We start from the raw sequence: 18,351 nt of genomic DNA, 5'->3' as shown, positions 1-18,351 counted from the left end.
TGTAAACTGAGGAACACCTGAAAACGGAGGTGCACTTGTAAACGGAGGTGTATTTGTATATGGAGGTGCAGCTATAAACGGAGGTGCATCTGTAAACTGAGGTGCATCTATAAATGGAGCGGCATTTGTAAACTGAGGCGCACCTGTAAACAGAGGTACATCTGTAAACTGAGGTGCATCTGTAAACGGAGGTTCATTTGTAAACTGAGGTGCATCTGTAAACTGAGTTGCGCCTGTAAACTAAGGACTACGGCCAAAACTGTCAAAAGGCGCTTAAGGAGTACCGACCCCCCGAGACCGGCCAATTCTTCTTGTTTGGATTAATATGAAGAGGGTTTCACGTATTCTCATATTGTGTGTTGCTACAGATGGGTTCCAACTCTGGGTCCGTAATACCAACATGAGATTAAAACCCACCGCCACTACAGGACGATCGGCCAACTTCTATATAGCTTCAACTTCAATATAGCCAAGAAACTTGCATAGTGCTGTCGTGTAGGCCTTAGGCGGCCTTGTGCTGTGATTAATTGTTCATTAGTGATTAAGTTCAGTAGAGGTAGTTGTTAATAGTAGCAGTTGTAGTAAATAATTGGGAAAACTATTTTTTAATTGTAGGTGTGATAAAAGCCCGTTAAAAGGTAATTACAATAAACCAAAACACACGGGATTTGGCCCACAGTTGATTAGACTGAAGTTTAAATATTTGCTGATTATTGTAGCTACTGCTGAGATGTTTCTCCCATAATAATAATTAGAGGTTATTTCATGAACTCACCAAAGACATGGAGGTTCAGTTATTTTGGGGTATTGAATGGGGTAAAATGATTAGTTGATTAGAAGATTATGCCCCCAAATTTCCTCTGGGGGTCTGGGACCTTAAGTAACGTCACCATTGACGTCTATGAGCATAATAACCATGAATATTCCGTCTCCGCCCATTTACTTCTTCTTCGTCTTGTTTCGGAACGTGTAGACGGTCAATTGCGAAAAAGATAGATATTCTCTTTTACCGAAAAAAGAATCAGAACATAATATTTTTCATTAATGACGTAGTCATATTTTGTAAATTTGCCACGCCTCCTGTGTCCTCAGGAGGGTTGCCTTGTTTGTCCCTAAGCCTCCCTCCAGCTCTAAGTTGCCATGTTTTGAGGTTGTATTTTTCTCCTTCCTCTTATTTTACTTTTTTGTTTTTTTGTTGTTTTTTTTTGTCGGTGGGCTTTAAATAGAATCAGCGTTAATTATATTCATTTTATACGTATTCTGTTTTCAAAATTTCATGCTTTAGATTTTGTCTAATATTGACAAAGGTATCAATAATTTGATTTCACATTTTTCTTAGCTGAGGAGTTAAAAGGGGAGAGGAACCACTCCAAATTTTGTCCTTGGATGTATCATCTTTCTCCATTCTTCGTGCACACTTTTTTGTCTAATAAAGGCCGTTTCAAGGTGTGTGTGGGGAGGGAGGGGGGTACCGCGGTTTGAACCCCCATCCCGTTTTTTTTTATACTAGGTAGCATTTGTTTTGAGCTTTGAACTGTTGCTCTATTTAATATTTTTGTTTGTTTATTTTATTTGTCAACTAGAAATCTGGAATTTTGAAAGAGGTTAATGGATTGTTTGTTCTGTTGCAGATTTGAGACATCTTATCAAAGTTCTGTCAACAGAAGTCAGTTGGATACTTCAGAGTTGGAGCAGAGTGTCTATGGGACACAAGGTTTTGCCTACTCAACACCAGTACAACTGCGCATGCGTCACGACTCAGGTGGAAGTGAGCATTCAGACCGACAAACCACAAGTATTAATGGTACTATAACACCGAAGAAAACGCCACCAGCAACACCAGCTCGCAACTCCGCAACACGGCTATCTACACAAGCAACACGAATTGCACTGCCGCGACAGTTTGAACCCTTACAGACGCCGCCACATTTTATTACCAAACATATTGATCAAAACGCGGACTCGAGTATAGAAGAGAAAATCCCCTCGTTTAAGGAGTCAATCAAAATGTTTTCAAGTCCTAAAAATCAAGATGGATCCAAGCAATTTTATACAAGTTCTACAACTGTAAAAACGAATTATCCAGGAAATATGACGTCCTCCCATCTTGAGAAAGTCGAAACAACAACAACAAAGCGTTTCGAGAGCTCTTATCATATTACCAGTAGTTCAAGCTCCTCATTTCAAAAAGAAACCAAATAGTTCATTTCTTCTCAAAATGTAAAAGTTCAAAATTTTAATCGGATTGCATACCATCTGTGTGTGGATTACCTTATTTTAAATGCTTGGTTTATCATTCTCATCGAGATTTCCTTACAATTATTAAAAAATATCTTACAGGGATGAGTAAGCTTCTGGATGTACGGTTGGCATTACTTCCTAAGACCACACTGGTTAGACATTAGGTTTGATAAAATCGTTCGAAAAAAAATAATTAAAAACCAAGAAACGAGGTTGATTTTGAGCCACTGGAAAAGAAAGCGAAAATACAGAGCAGATATTTCGGCAAGGGCCACCGCCAAGTCTTCCTCAGTGTTCAACCCACAAAAAACAACAACAAAACAACACTAACTCTACCCTGTGTAAAACATTAACTCTGTTTCGTTGAGGTTTACTTCAAAAGGTTAGTGTTATTTTGTTGATGTTTTTTTCGTTTTTATCGAACTTTATACGGCTTTTGTAATAAAAAAGAGACTTGGCGTTTTTGTCGAAAATTTGTTTGTTTAAAATTGCTGTTAAACATGATGTATAAAATTGATTTACGCCGTCAAAGTTTGTGTACCTCATTTCGTTAGAAAAAGAAATATGAGTAAGCATTTTTTTTATGGTACATATGTAGAAGAGCGGTATATTTTTTCCACGTGGAGACAAAAAGAAACATGTCACATTTTGTCACAAATGGGTTCATTTTTAAAACTGCAGTCAAGCGTGGTGTATAAAGTCGATTTATACAGTCAGAGTTTTTGTACCTCACATTGTTAGATAGGGAAATATGACTCGGTCTTTTACGATGAGAATCATAAATATATATAAAGTAAGGATTAGTATATATAAAAATAAGGATTAATCAGTATCAGTTTCTAATAGGATTTTTTCCCACCTAGTCTCTTGATTGGAATCTATCATCATAGTGCCATCTATTCTTACGCTGTCTTCCTTAATCTTAGTATCCCGTCAAAATAACGTTCGTTCAGCGTTATAAATAGGACTCGTATCAGTATTTTGAAATCGTAGTTACTTAAGGCCTGTTTCTACCGTTCTTACAAAATATGTAGTAATAATTGCGTTTCTATGAAAAGTTTTAAATTAACTATTGATAATTTTTAGTGAAATTTCTTGACAACCGAAAAATTGTTGAATAGTATGTTATAAATTTCGAGTTCTAAATTCGAAAAAAAAAACAAATTTCTTCATTTAAGAAATAACTGCCAACAACTTTTTACAGTTTTATATTGAATTTTATGCTTGTTTTGAAATTTGTTTCAAATCTTTGTTTACATTTGGAAGTCCTATTCAAAGAGTGTGGGTAACTGTAAGAGCGGAAACTGGCGCCAGTGTCAATAATTAAAAACTATCAACGCAATCTAGCGTTTGGCTACACTTGGCATTTTTTAAAGCTCTGTGATCATTTTCCGCCAGGAACTAAAATCATACACTAATTATTACTCAGGAAATTGCTGCCGAACGCTAGGTGGGGTCGATAGTTGTTTTTTTTTTTTTATCTAGCGCCAGTTTTTACTTCTATAAGTTACCCATACTCTTTGGTCCTATTTTTAAACTTTCTGCCCAATTCATATTCGATTTTTCGAATAGATTTCTAATAACAATCGGGACGGTGGAAACAGAGCTTTAATGGTACTTGTTAATTATCCAGAACACACTCAAGAAGTTTGCTTTGTTTAATCTGAGTCAACCAGTTTTTCTCTCCCATTCGGTTGTAATTAGCTTAATCTTACGTGAAATGAACTACAATGCAGGTATATTTTAATTAAATATTTGGTATATAGAGTTGGTTAGGTATTTAATATAATGTGCTCTGGGCGGCCTGCTTTTCATAATTCTTTGTTGTAGTTTCCATACCGTTGCTACTAAAGTATTATATTTTCATCATATCTTGGTATATTTCATTGTGATTAACCTAAATTAACTTCTTGGGTATGTTCTGTATAATTAACAAGTACCGCTTTAATTTAGCTCGTTCCAGTAGGTCTTCGCTTCCTTTGTGTTTTTGGTACAAAGTCTATCATAACTGGTTTTATCTACGTTTATTGTTCTTTCTCTAGTTACCCTTTCTAGTTACTATTTCTATTTACTTTTTCTAGTTACTTTTTGCTTTTTAAAATTGCATTTAAAAAATTTTATTCTAAGTTGGTTATTAGTATAGTATTTTATTCTAATATTATAAAATATTATTAATAGTAGGTTTTAATTCTGATAATAAATATGGATATGATGAACGGATTTCAGGATTTATTCGTTAACTTTTTATGAAGCTTGGCTTATATTGCCCCCTTCCCCACCCAGAGGCGTAGCTAAGGTTTCAGCGCCTGGGGATAATTTCGGTCATAACCACCTCCAAAAAAAATGAACAAAAAAACTTCAGATTGGCACCACCTCAGAGACTGCACCCAGGGGCAGTCCTCCACGTTGCTCACCTAGTTACGCCACAGCCCCCACCACCCTCTATCTGTCTAATTCATCTACCTTAGGTATTATAATTCATCGCTGTCATTCTAGCCCTTCACGTATAATCAGAAAAGCTGTATATATTTTGTTTTTATTTTTGAGAATGATTTTACCTCGTTTGAATAACTTTTCATTATTTCTTCAATCATTTTCATATTATTTGTCTTTATCTTCCATCTTATTGTGTTTTCTTTTTTCTCAAAGATAAGGGAAACTGGATGACATTATAGTCTGGATAACTGCTGAGCGTTGTCGTAGCGTAGTTAAAAAAAAATTCATTGTTGTGTTTTTTGTCACTTTCAAATGTTTTTCAGAGGAAATGTCTTCACGCCTACGGGCTAAAGCAGTGCTTCCCAAAATTTTGCAAAGGCGTTTCTCAAAATTTTTTCAACGTTGAATACCCTTTTTTGAAAAAAAATGGATGTATTTAGATAATATTTCTATGCTTGGTACTTGTATGATATACCCACTACCTGATATTTTTCTAATATGTTTCTCTGACGCTCAATCCTAATGGAATATGCCAAAATATGATAAAAATTTAATACTTTAGAAACAAATTCGGGCTATACATTTGCACATTAGGGGGGGGGGGGGGGGTAAATTATAGCGGGTCTCCATGTCTAATGTCTTAGGTACAATTATTATGCATATTATGTAGAAAAAATTGTTTTTTAATTTCACACTCCAAATACTTTAACCCCTCCTAATGGGCAAATATATAGCCCAAATTATATATTTTCCATCTATTTTGTCACTTCTCTTTGTCTTGTCTCACGCTAAGCTGAAAGAGACTAACGAAAAAACCGGTTCTATAATGCGTCAATGAAACTTGAGCAGTAGGGGGTTTATCATACAAGTACCTATTCTTGTGTTGTTGGAATATACACAAAATACTGAAAAAAGAGAAAATTATTTACGCAATAGAACATCTGAAATAGGATTCCGCGTTTAATAGCCGGTTCCTTTTATTGAGTTAACGTAGACAGTTGGTACCTAAGTACGCTGTGGCTATATCCCAAATAAACCTGTTTCGCTGGGGGTAGGCGTGCCACACTGAGAAATTTTGATTCAAGTATACGTGCGTAGAGGACGATCTGTTATTTTAGCATTTTGAAAATTTGAAAAAATGTTCTATATTTTCGAGAATATACATTTTCTTGAATTTTAAGAAGGAATATTAGGAACACGTGTGGGAAATCTTTGAAAAAGGAATATCAGATATAGTTCCAGCCTGGTGTGGTCATATTTTTCGAAAATAGTACTTGAAAATTGAACATTTTAATATTATTTAATATAATATTATATAACATATTTCGTATAATATTAAATTTTTTGAGACACAAATTATTGCCTTTAAAATTATTTTAAATATTCAATTATTTCAATTTCTTTGTGCTCACTTTTTGACCCTTACAATAAATGGAGTAAACATTGTCGAAAGTTAAACTTCTGATCCTCTTTTCCAATAGCCTAAATTTCCCCCCTTAATTTCAGATGTAAACAAAAAAAGTTTATGATAAAGTTGTTATTCACTAATCGTGGAAGGATGTGATTATGCATTTATTATTGTTATATTTGTAGCATTTTGTATTTTCACGTTTATGTATTAAACTCATGAGAGCTAAATAGTAGTTTAGAAGATTAGTGGTTAGAAAACATTTAGATTAATTATCCCCTCCCCCTCATTGTTCCCCCAATTTTGTTGGTTTATTGTTAGTGGCTCATATTTAGGACTACATTACGTAACATGTACTGCTTGAGACCCTACGTCTACCCCCCCCCCCTGTTCTAGTTCTGTCTTATGTATGCCTGTGGGTATAAGTGTGTTATTAGGATCATATTAGTCCCAAAAAAATTAGTTAAGTTGTGTCACCATATAAAGTTAATAATTTTTGGAGTTGAATCGCACCTATGCATTTAACGTTGTGCGCAAAGAGTATGAGTAATTTATTAGAGTAGAAACTAACTCTGGTGTTGATAACAGACAACAGCGCCATCTAGCGTTTGGCGTCTCTTGGCATTTTTTCAAGCTTAGTAATGGTTTTACTGTCTGATGCTGAGATCATATTCGTATTACTATACTAATTGTACCAACAGCACCAATTGAGTTAGTCTTTTACACTGAAGAAAAGAAACGCTGAACGCTAGATGCGTTAATGTTTTTTTTTTTTTTGTCGGTATTAGAGCCTGTTTCCACTCTTAAAGTGGTCCATACTCTTTGATAATGTATTTAATTTGACCTGTGGTGCTATAAATTTGCTTTTTGACGATTTTAGTGTAACAAGCCTAGTTGTTGGATTTTGTGTTGTTATGCTTTATTTAATGTTTAAACATATCAATTAAAATGCTTGACAATGAATTTTTTGTCTATTTGTCTTCTTTTCTTTTATTTTTTTCAGGAATATTTTGGTTCTGTAGTTTTCAAACTTCGAATAAGGCGTTTGCCATAAGTATTCCGTACCGCAACGGTGAAACCGCGGACTCGGTTCAGATCAAAAGTTGTATTTCTTAGCTATCTCATTATGGTCCTATATTCCAAATTTACCAGGATCTCTGCAATTGGTCGCTTTTTCTGCATCTGAGTTCAAGGCCGTACCCAGGATTTTTTTTTTCGGAGGGGGTTTTACTCAAAGATTTTTCGGGGGGGGGGGGTGCTCACACAAAAAAAATCCTCAAGACCCATACAAAATTTGCTTATATCCATTTTTGTTACGTTTTTACGAGTCAAACAAACATTTGGGGGAGGGGGGTTCAACCCCCCCCCCCTAACCCCCGCTCTGGGTATGGCCTTGTCTGATTTACTAAATCCACTTTTTTTTAACAGGTTTGTCCTGCATGATCCCTGACATAGGATGTTGCATCTTCCCCGTAACTGTGGCCCAGCTACAATTAGCAGTCTAGATCTACAGAGCCTAAGCTGGGCTATTTGAGCAAGATTACCAAATCACAGCTGCATTTGTCAAAAAAAGGGGTGAGCCCAAAGTGGTAAAACAGATATCCCCCCCGCCCCCCATTCCTATCTGTGGAATGTGAGCTTTGGTCATACTTTGGTGGATAGCTTACTGTTAAAACCGACCAGTGTATTGTTCATCAAATCCTATCTGACAAATTCGTCTCTCTCGAGATCTCCTCTCAAGCCTTCTGAAGTAAGTAGGATCTTTTATGCTTAGGGTGACTTTTGTCATATATTATTTGATGGAATTTAAAAGCTGAAATAACCCTTTCAAATGCCTCCATGTTCTTTTCTTCCACAATCCGAATGCGTTTTAGCCGCATGCGTTAGATGTTTTCAACGCACGAGTCTTGCGGAAAACTGCAAGGAGTGAGCGGCAAGAGGCGCATGCGTTCCTCCGTAATCCGCAGCGGCTTTTTTGCAGAGCCATGCTCTGTGTAAATATAGGGTCAACCTTCTTGCGTAATTTTTATGATGATGGCTCCCATTGTTTTTTGTACTTTTCATAAAGTTTGTGGTAACGGAGTGTAAGTAAGGAGCGACTCGGCCTAATAGTAACCGAAACTCTAAAAAAATAAATTTCGACAACGATTCACACATCAAAAGAAATGGGGTTTTACGATTCCAAAAAATGTAAAACTTATAAAGTTTAATGTTACCCATCAAAAGCTATGAGTCTGAGAAAATTCACATGGTTTTCGAAAATTGGGAGAGGACGCCCCAACAAATCAAACTATCTAATGAAAATCACATTCAGCATATCAGGGAACCCTACTGTAGTATTTTCAAGCTCTTACCTACAAAAAAGAGGAATTTTGTAAAAAAAAAAAATTGCCAGAAGAGTGATCACGGATGCATGTCTATTTATTTTTTTTTTTTTTCCCAGATGTGATTTCATCGAATCAAGGGCCCTAGAAGATTGAGAGAGGGCTCGTTTGAACGGAGATTAAAAGTCCTAGTGCCTTTTTTGAAGGACCAAAAATATTGAAGGGCAACTAGCCCTCCCCCCACGCCCCCTTTTCCCCAAATATATCCGATCGAAATTTCGAGATAGCCGTTTGGTTCAAAATAGTTGAAAGGTCCAATACCAATGCCTCTGGTGATTACATTGCCCTCCACAGATTCTGGGGAAAGGGTTGGAAGGTATGCAATTCTTACAATGTTTACATATAGGATTTGTTATTGTAAAATATACTTAGATTTTCCTGGGGGGGGACTTCCCTGTCGGGGAGATTTTTCCCTGGGGAGGAAAGTTTCCGGGCAAAATTTCCGACGGAAAATTTTATGCAAAGGGTGGGGAGGGGGACTTATTGCCAGGATTTGAAAAATGGTCAACAAGTTTTTCAACTGAAAGTAAGGAGCAACACCAAAACTTCAAATGAGCAGAATTTGTTCCATGTATGAGAGGAGCTACCCCTTCCTCGTCCCTCGCTCTTTACGTTAAAGTTTGCTTTTTGTTCTAATTCTTTAAGAACGACTCCTGAAACACAAGGGCCGCTGAGTTTGAATGAGAAGTATTTTCGAGGATTTAACGTAAAAAGCACGGGCTGAGGAAGGGGCAGCTACTCTAATATATGGAATAATTTATGTTTGCTTTGAGTTTTAATGTTGCTCTTTACTTTCAGTTGGAAATCTTTTTTTTTTAATAAATTCTCATCAAGGGTCGATTCGTAATGCCATTGAGAGAAAAAAAATAACCTTAGAGCTGGTGTTTAGTTTACGGCTGTATCCAGGAACTAGGCCAAGGGGTTTGAATTCAATTATGCTGAAGCTAAAGATAAAAATTAATTAAATAGACTTTGTCTTATAAAAATCAAATAAAATTTTCTGATTATTTTTGCTAGTTTAGCAGAGGAATGCTGCACCTTAAATTACGCCGCTTTTTTTGACGTCCTCTGTTTCGCATACTGATGATCTCTACTCTAGGGCAATTAAAAGTTACATGACAAAAATGTAACATAGATGTGAGAATTTTCCAAATCGCCAATGTATAGACATAGACATATTTATTGACATACTCGACATAGCACTAAGAAGCACTAAAACCGAGATGTTTACAAGGTACATAAAAATTGCACACAAACTACGATTACTTTATTCTGTTAAACAGACCCGTGAAAAAGGGAACAAAAGAATGCTGATACACGTTGTGCGGCAATAAACTGGTTCCAACTTGTTTTTTTCTTCTGGTGAGTGTGTTCGGGGGGAGGATACGCCAGTGTTTTTGGGCTTCTTAGAATGAATTGTCCAACTTTGATTCTAATATTTTGGTAGCGGTTGTGGAGTGACTCAAGTCTCAGTAATTCAAGGGGCTTTTCGTTGGAAGTATAACTTTCTCCCATCATAATTTTAAAAGCGCGTATTTGAATGGCCTTAATATCTTGGCTTGCCCGGAGCTTATCTGGACACTCGGGCCCCAAGCAGGACATGAGTATTCTAGTATAGGCTGAACATAAGTATAGGCTAGTATAGGCTGGTCAGTTTTATTGACTTTCCACTGAAACCGAACCTTGTCATTGTAATAAGCGATTGCAGGGCAGCGTAGCCTTTGTGAACTAGCTCATTCTCATGGCTGTTGAATCTGCTATCAGTTGAGGAGGTAACCCCCAGTATATTCTCGCTGTTTACAGGCTGGAAGAGGGGTACTGGCTCTTGGAAAATCGGGTTTTAGAGGGTTGAACCTCATTACCTTGTACTTCAATTTATTGAGAGTGTGAGAGTCGCAATTTTACAATTTGTTCGAAACATACTAGTAATGTAAGGGTCAAATGTCGGCACAGCAAAGTCTCCTTCGAGTACATATTTTAGTAGGAAGGATAAATCGTCCACAATTTGTATCTATCCTTGAAAGACCGAAGGATTTGGCTTATGACAGCCAGGAAAACAATGCAAGCAAGTTTAGCACCTTGAGGGGCACCACAGGTAATAGGAATAAATAAAGAGTTCGTATAATTTTCGTCCAAGGTGAAGACAAACTGTTCACGGCCAGCCAGGAAGTCGACAGCTAAAAGCAAAAGATCGGTTTTGGCACCCATTTCACTTAAGATTTCAAGAGTAACAAGGTGTCTGATCAAGTCGAATGCATTTCTATAGTCAGTAATCGACGACGGATTTGCCCTTCTCTAGGCAGGATAGAGTATCATCGTAAAGCCTGAAGAGATACACTAAGGTGTTGGAAACTTGATAAGGCTTAATGGCGGTCGCTCACTAGACTGTCTAGATTTTTAGAGAACTTGTGCAAGTTCTTCACTCGTAAAGCTTAGGAAAGTGGTGCATATACCAGTGGAAAAACTGTTCACCTCTGACGCTGTCAAATGAAATTTGTCGTCTTTAGGAATCTGTTAATGGGGGTCTCTGGTTCTGCCGGCCAGCTTCTTTACTGAATCGGGCCATTTTTGTAGTTGGTAAACAGACATGGATCAACGTGTTTTGCAGAAAAACGATTTCTTGGCTTTGCGGCAGAAGGCAACGACTTAGCTGCATAAACCTTCATCATGAGTTTGAGACCGCTGTTTTATATGAGCCTTGATATCAGTTGTGATCCAGGGGCGACCAGAGGAGAACTTGTAAACAGTCTTTTTTGGGAAGCGTTCCTTGTAATTTCCGTACAAGATCGAGTTCAGGAGTTCTGTTTTTCTGTCCAGGGCTTCTTTGTTGATTACTGCTGAGAAATCATACTGAGTTATCCATCGTTCATATGACCGGATGTTCTTATTAGCAACATGTCTCACTACAACTGGGATGCGTTTAGGAGCTGCTACGGGAGTTTTTGTCTGCCAGAAGACAGTATAATCGTCTGATTTTGCCAATGATCCCAGACAGTGGGGATTGTGGTAGAAGCTTTCAGCATTTGTCAAAATCAAGTCTAGTGTATTGCCAGCAATGTGAGTAGTGTTTTTGACAATTTGTTTCAGACCAAGACTAGAATCCAAATACTGCCTATTCGTCTGATTGAATTCTCCACACAACAATGGTGGGGCAGCTAAGCTTAGTGCGGCAAAAAATCTACCCCCTTTTGCAAATTCAATAAAAATTCTTTACGGTTTCTTGCGCTTGAGACCTCTGTATTGTCTGTGTGATTTTACTAGTGGTAAAACCTGAGATAGCACAAGTTTGTTCAGTCACTTTCCAGCTTTCTGTAATAGCGGCAACTAAGATATTATTCTGACGCAAGACAGTTTCTAGTTCATCCGTCTTGTTTGAGAGTGACCGGGTGTTGCTGAATAATAGATTGGGCATAACTCTATGGATTGAAGAAAATTATGGTCGCAATAAAATAGGTGGAAGGTGCGAGCAATTAATCAGTGGCATACTGGTAGCCAGTCGCAGCTTCGGGGGGGAGCTCGATCGGTCGAAAAGGTACAAGATATCGTTGATTGTGTGGCTTTCGCTTACTTATGAGACAATTCCTGTTAGTTACAACCACAGGATGACAGGAATGGGATTAAACACCAGTTTCCCCCGTTTTTCCTTTGTGCCGGCCCACCGCGTTGCCGGCCCAGACGCGGTACCACCGCAATTTATTTGCTTTGAAATATGCATGTCATCTACTTCAAGTCTGAGAATACCAAGTGAACGTAATATTGTTTGAATAGATGGGGGATAAAATAGGTGAATAATAAGATATAAATTTGACTAGACGTAACTTTGCCATGGAGACTTCAATCGGCCTGATAGCAGGGGCGTAATTTGTTATGGGGCGGGAAGAGAGGGGGGACTTCCAGACCCAAGTTAGCCCCTCCTGACCCCAGGTAGCCCCCCAGACCTCAGTTGCCCGTTTCGAATACAATACGGAAAATCACTGCACGAGTCGGTAAAACCGCTGCATTTACCAACCGAGATTCAGATTTCAGTATATATCATGTCACTGTTTTAATACTGTCTATTTAAACAAATGGAAGATTGTGGCACCATCTGTAAAATCACGGCAGGAGTCGATAAAACTGCTGCGTTTAGTGACCAAGTTCGAAATTTCTGTAGATGACATGTCAATATTTTCGTGGTCTTTATTGAACCGAAAAAAGAATTTTAGCGGCCTCGGAATAATCGTGGCGCAAAGCGCCACGATTTTACTGACATTGGGACATTGGATTTTACTGAAATTGGATTTTACCCCCATATGTGACGGTCCTGAGCACAAATGTATGCTCTTTACACTGGTATATATATATTTTTTTTAATTTCAGTTGACTCTCACGCCCAGGCCACAAGACAGTCACACATCAATAAACAAAAATTACGCACAACTACATTGCCATCTCCGTATTCCGTTCATAGCTTATCGAATTGAACAACATTCAACTTTCACGCATAAAGCGTATAATTGGCCAATAAAAGGGCAACATTTTTGGATTTAGGAAAAGGGGGAAGCTGGGAACAACACTTTTCCTAATAGCGGAATGAATGAATGAAATGCGAAGTGGAATGAATGAATGAACGGTGGAGATGAATTTGAGAAAAGCTACAAAGACGTTGTAATAGTAGATACAACTGAACAAAGACACATGAACGAATCTGAAAGGAAATGAAGACATGAAATGAATCAAAGATACAATAACGGCATTCAGTAACTACGAAAAGTGTTGTCATAATAGTAGACGAGGGCTAAGAACTAACATCAGTTGTTATTGTTATTGTTGTTATAACATTAGTTGTTATTGACTTGTAGTTCTAGTCACTAATTCTTAACTTCTGTAAGGTAAGGGAAACGGTAAAATCAAAAAAGAATACATACCTTTCATCAATCGTTACGTTTTATCTCGACAGCCAATAGGGTATTAGTCGACAATAGTGGGCAATAAGTCTACAATCACCTCTTGGAAACAACCTATTAGACACGCATTCGTATCCAGGAAATGATCTTTGGGGCCCACCCCTAGGATGTTAAACGCAATATTAATCATAGATGGGGCAAAAATAGCGACGAGGGAGCAGTCAATGTTGCTCTCCCATTCATTAATTCTGTATCCACCCCTATCCGTTTTATATTTTCACTTTTGGGGAAACTATGAAATTTCGTATCTTTATAAATAAAGGTTTTGGAACTTCTGTTCCATGGTTATTAAAGATGCTATGTTTTGATGGTTTAATTATTTTCAAGGTAATTTTTTTTTTAAAGTACCCCACTTTTTCGAGGATTACGTCAATTTTTTTTGCTAGTAACTTTTGATGGGTAATTCCACTCCGAATTGACCTCAATAACCTTCGACAGAAAGTTGGTAAATGGGGGTTAAAGCAAAAAAAAGGATAGACTTTTGGATGTTGCTCGACTATCATGTTGGCGACTGTTGCTCGACCTACAGAGTGACAAAAGTTCAATTGAGGTATTGAAACCCTCTCCCCATAACATACGGAACATTAACTACTAAAAGAAACCAAGCCTAAAAGACTTTTATATTGAAGCATGACAGCACTATTAAACTTATTCTTTTGTTTCGTGTTTTGTCCGTAATTCATCCTTTGCTAGGGTAAAGTGCAGTTTCAGTTAATGGTATGCTCCAGAACTCAATTGTCATTAATTGTTTGTACATTCAGTCTAATGTGACAGACAAAAACGGGTTTAATTTATACGGGTAATAAGCAGGGGCGGATCCAGGATTTTTGTAAGGGGGTTGGACGCGAAATAGGCTAATTCGAAAAAATAATTGTCGGGGGGGGGCGCAAAATAGGTTGATCCGATAAACTTGCGTTAGGAGCAAGTTTAATTAACGCAAACTTGAGTAAATTTAGTAAATTACACTACTTTGGACTACACTAGGGCGGCGCCCCCCCCCCCTGGGTCCGCCACTGGTAATAAGCTGTAAACGGGTATTTGATTTTCTTTGAACAATTGATCCTCTAAACAAATAAAGTACGTGTTCTAAAACTCAATTATAATGAAATGTTTGTCAGTACATTCAGCCTAAAGTGGCAGACAAAAATGGGTTTTGATTTATATGGGTAATAAGCTGTAAACGGATATTTGATTTTCTTTGAACAATTCATCATCTAAACAAATTAAATGCGTATTCCAAAACTCAATTATCATGAATTATTTGCTAGTACATTCAGCCTAAAATGGCAGAAAAAAACGGGTATTTGATTTATACAGGTAATAGTCGGAATACCCTATAAACGGGTCAAATACTTATAATGCATAAAAGGAACTAACAATGTAGTCCGTTTTGCATTTATTGTAGCATAAATCGCTCTTAATTTTGCGTTATCTATTGACTTGGAACGAAAATAATTAATCATTACTACTACTACTATTAATAATTCACTGCAGCACCAAGCCGCCTGAAGCCAGCACAGCTACGTACGCTCCTCCTCCATCCCAATTATAAGAGCGCTGGAAAACCCCCAAGTGAAAGCTTTTAATAACATCCGTATTTTATTTAACTTGAGCCAATAAAAGTCAGTGGCGACTTTGTCTTGGAGGTCAAGTTCGAGTTTTCTGACTAGTTCCGTCAAACCCGAGATTCAACTAGGGTCACAATTGACCAGGTCTTCTGACTCGGTAGTTTATCTGTGTTTGATAATTGGTAATACCATGCAATCTGCACGAGCACATATTGTGAAACATATTACCATTTACATTTTTAGAAGAAGCATTTTTAAATCTCACTGTAATTTTCCCATACCAGCAGGGCGAAAATTTGAATTTCAAGTTTTTGGTCAATTTTGTTTTCAAGTTGAAAAAAATTGTCATGACTCATGCCTTGGTAATAGACAGGTTTGTGGCATTCATAAAACCGCGCTATTCTTCAATAAGCAAACATGACAGATTTTCTTTTAAGCTCTTCCAATTTCGTTCAGAATTTTTTGAACACATAATAGGATTGGAAATCGTGCTCGAAATAAAAAACCTTGGAAATGAATTCAACGAAGATAACAAGGTGAAAGAAGTTATTAAAGATTCATTTATTTAGAACAGCTTTCATAGTATTGGCAAGAGCCTATACTAAATTACACTATCTCTTACAACACAGGAACAAAAAGAAAAAAAACTTGGTATGATTAACGACACTTGTATAAAACGGTATAAAAGAATTGCTGAAGTGATTCATTCTGCATCTTATTGGCTCGAACTTGGTCGTGTGTCGAATTATGGCTTTGGGGGCAATAAGAGGAGGCAACAACGTACTGTGTTTTTCACTAGCAAGGAGTGACTCTTGCGTCCAGAGGCGGATTGGGCTGGGGGGATTTGCTCCATGTGTCGGTCGGTTTTGGGCCGCTTCTGGCCGGTCGTTATAATTTTTATACGTAAAAAAGTACAGATGATGTTCAACAAAGAATTCCGATTGACAATATTTTGGCTGTGTTATTATAGACTGACTAACAGATTTAGCGTATATACCAGCATCCTATCAATTTCGGGCCGCTTCTGGCCGGTCGTGTTTAATTTTTCTACTTACAAAAGTACAAATGATGTTCAAAAAAAAAATCTGATTTACAATATTTTGGCTGTGTTATTATAGACTTACGTACAGATTTAGCGTATATACCAGCATCCTGCCCTAGGAAGGGAAAGATGCTGCTGCCAAACAGGTTCATTCGTGGGCTGAAATCTGCTAAATAGAACCCAGAGGTTGTCGCTTTTCGCAGGAATTGAATTTTTGTGTGCCATTGCGTGCCCGATTCCGTTACAAGCTAGTAGGAGAGTCAGTACGTACTAGAGTGTCAAGGTGTTCTGTTGGGAAGTGTTAGATGATAAATTTGTCTTGTTTTCATAAGTGAAAAGATTTTAGCTTAGAAAAAGCGTAATATTTTGGCTATTGCGTTCATCAGTTTTAAAGTTGTGAGAAGATGGACGAGGTAACTGATGGAAAGTTAAGGGAGGTGCGGAAAAACTAAGACTGAAGCAAAGAAAAGAACTTTCCGAGGCTGGAAAAGACCCAAAACAGAAAAAGTTATCATTTCTACGGAGAACTAAGGTCAGCAAAACTTTTTGCCGCCTTTTTTTCAACTTGTGGCCCAGGATTCGAAGTTTTTTTTTTCTAAGCTGGTCTTTGATTCTCAGTATTTTTTCGCATGCCTGTCGATTAGTTAGGGGCAAATCTTCAGATCAAAAAGTTTGCCAATCTATTGAGGCTGCGTCCGCTATACCAATTCTTAGCACGATTATTGATAAAATCAGGTGCTTAGCCAACCACAGCTCGGTAGGTGCTTAGACGACAACAGCACGGACAGAGCCCCACCCAATGGAGGTCAGTTGAGTCGACACTATGAGTTATTATTGCCTCGGTTTAACTAGTGTGTTTTTAAGGCGATTTTTTCCAGTCTCGGGATATTAGGCCTGGCCACACGACGTCTGAAAAGGCGGTTTTTTTCTTCGTCCATTTTTTCAGGTTTCACTTTCATAAAACTAAAAGTGAATGATCGGATCGGATTTTTTTCACAGTTCTCGGACTGTGGGAAAATCAAAAACTGAATTTGAACCAAGATTCAGCGTCCTGGCTTCAATGCCTGCGATATTTTACAGAAATCTTGAGAGCTTAACCCTACCTTGGCTGCTTGTGTGCCTCTGTATTCTTATGCTTATATTCCTTTTTTTAGAACCACGTCGAAGAAGAGCACGACATCGACTCAGTTTCAACTATGAGTGAGCCAACATCGTCAAATACTGTGACGCCTTCCGGACCATTGAAGTCAGTAGCGGAGAAACCTAAACCATATACAAACCATACTAGAAGCGATGACTCGGAAGCGAAGCTAGCTGATAGTGAACCACATTTGCCAGTAAGCGTGTCTATTTCCTACTCTTAACCGCCAAATTCGACACTAGCTCAGAAATTAAATTTCATGAGGTCACATCCGTTACAGCCCACAGGACCTCAAATAGAAAAGCCTAGCTTCGGCTCGATTTACTACCGGAAACTTACCACTGGTTCCGTCTCACGATCCTGGGTTACGTCTGAAACTAGAGAAATGACCGTAAAATCAATTCTTTGCAGCATATGCATCGCGTTTTCCGACGAAAAGTCACAGTTTGTTTCTGGGCTGACCAATTTTAAGCATGTCCATGAGAAACCCCATGCCCATGAAAAGTCAGAAGGTCATGTTGCTGCGGCTCAAGCATACGCTCAAGCTGAAAAGTGCCGAGACATTGGATGGTGCATAAACAGCGCTTTGGCCAGTAAATGAAAAGAATAGATCTTGCCAAACATTATAACCAAACATTGTTGCCAAACATTTTTGGGGTCGTGAAGATGTTAAGGAGAGAAGGATTACCTATTAGATTATACGGCGACCAGGAGAGGCTTGAGCTTCTAACTAAGCTTCTCTTTCGACGCCGTCTACGCTTTTATCAAAGCACCATAAACATCAAAGCATAAACACATACTGAACAAGTACTGACAAAACCTATCCTCTCCACACAAAAAAAGTGACCCTTTGTCCGCGTCTCCGGAGACGATTCCATACCTATGCGAAACCGGCGAGTAAATTACAAGTTCCATTGGTGATTATAATTGTTCCGTATAAGCGGTATTAAATTTAATTGCTCGGAGCGATTAAGTAGTACAACATTTACCCTCTAGAGGCGCTGAGGTACGCGGGGTCACTTTTGTAGAGTTTTGTCAGTACTTGTTCAGTATATGTTTATACTTTGATAAACATTGAGTCCTCTGGTGGCCGTTTGAGTAATCCAAAACCCCAGACTGACAAATTTAGATGGCGCTGTTGTCAGTTGAAGTGAATTAAATCTTCTTAAACAGTCTTTTTGATAG

The 18,351-nt window shown here is 37.9% G+C and overlaps 2 protein-coding genes across 2 annotated transcripts in view; both read left to right on the top strand.

Moving 5' to 3' along the window:
• The window catches only part of rhea (Talin_middle and talin-RS domain-containing protein rhea), a 214,086-nt gene extending 209,281 nt beyond the window's left edge, over window positions 1-4,805 (top strand). Inside the window, exon 37 of the mRNA XM_089102200.1 lies at window positions 1,632-4,805. Coding sequence (XP_088958326.1) covers window positions 1,632-2,202 — 571 coding nt within the window. The 3' untranslated portion in view covers window positions 2,203-4,805. The remainder of the gene's footprint in view (window positions 1-1,631) is intronic.
• LOC148942524 (uncharacterized) lies at window positions 2,742-18,033 on the top strand. Its single transcript, XM_089102294.1, has 3 exons — window positions 2,742-2,772; window positions 7,684-7,835; window positions 17,180-18,033. The coding sequence occupies exons 1-3, from the start codon at window positions 2,742-2,744 to the stop codon at window positions 17,387-17,389; spliced, it is 393 nt and encodes a 130-aa protein (XP_088958420.1). The 3' UTR covers window positions 17,390-18,033.
• Window positions 18,034-18,351: the final 318 nt, after the last annotated feature.

The sequence above is a fragment of the Artemia sp. Qi Xiang Cuo genome, chromosome 16 (genome assembly GCF_049724085.1).
Source record: "Artemia sp. Qi Xiang Cuo chromosome 16, ASM4972408v1, whole genome shotgun sequence".
NCBI classification, from domain to species: Eukaryota; Metazoa; Arthropoda; class Branchiopoda; order Anostraca; family Artemiidae; genus Artemia; species Artemia sp. Qi Xiang Cuo.
Note: the sequence above shows the minus strand (reverse complement) of the source record. Positions and strands in the feature narration are given on the sequence as shown.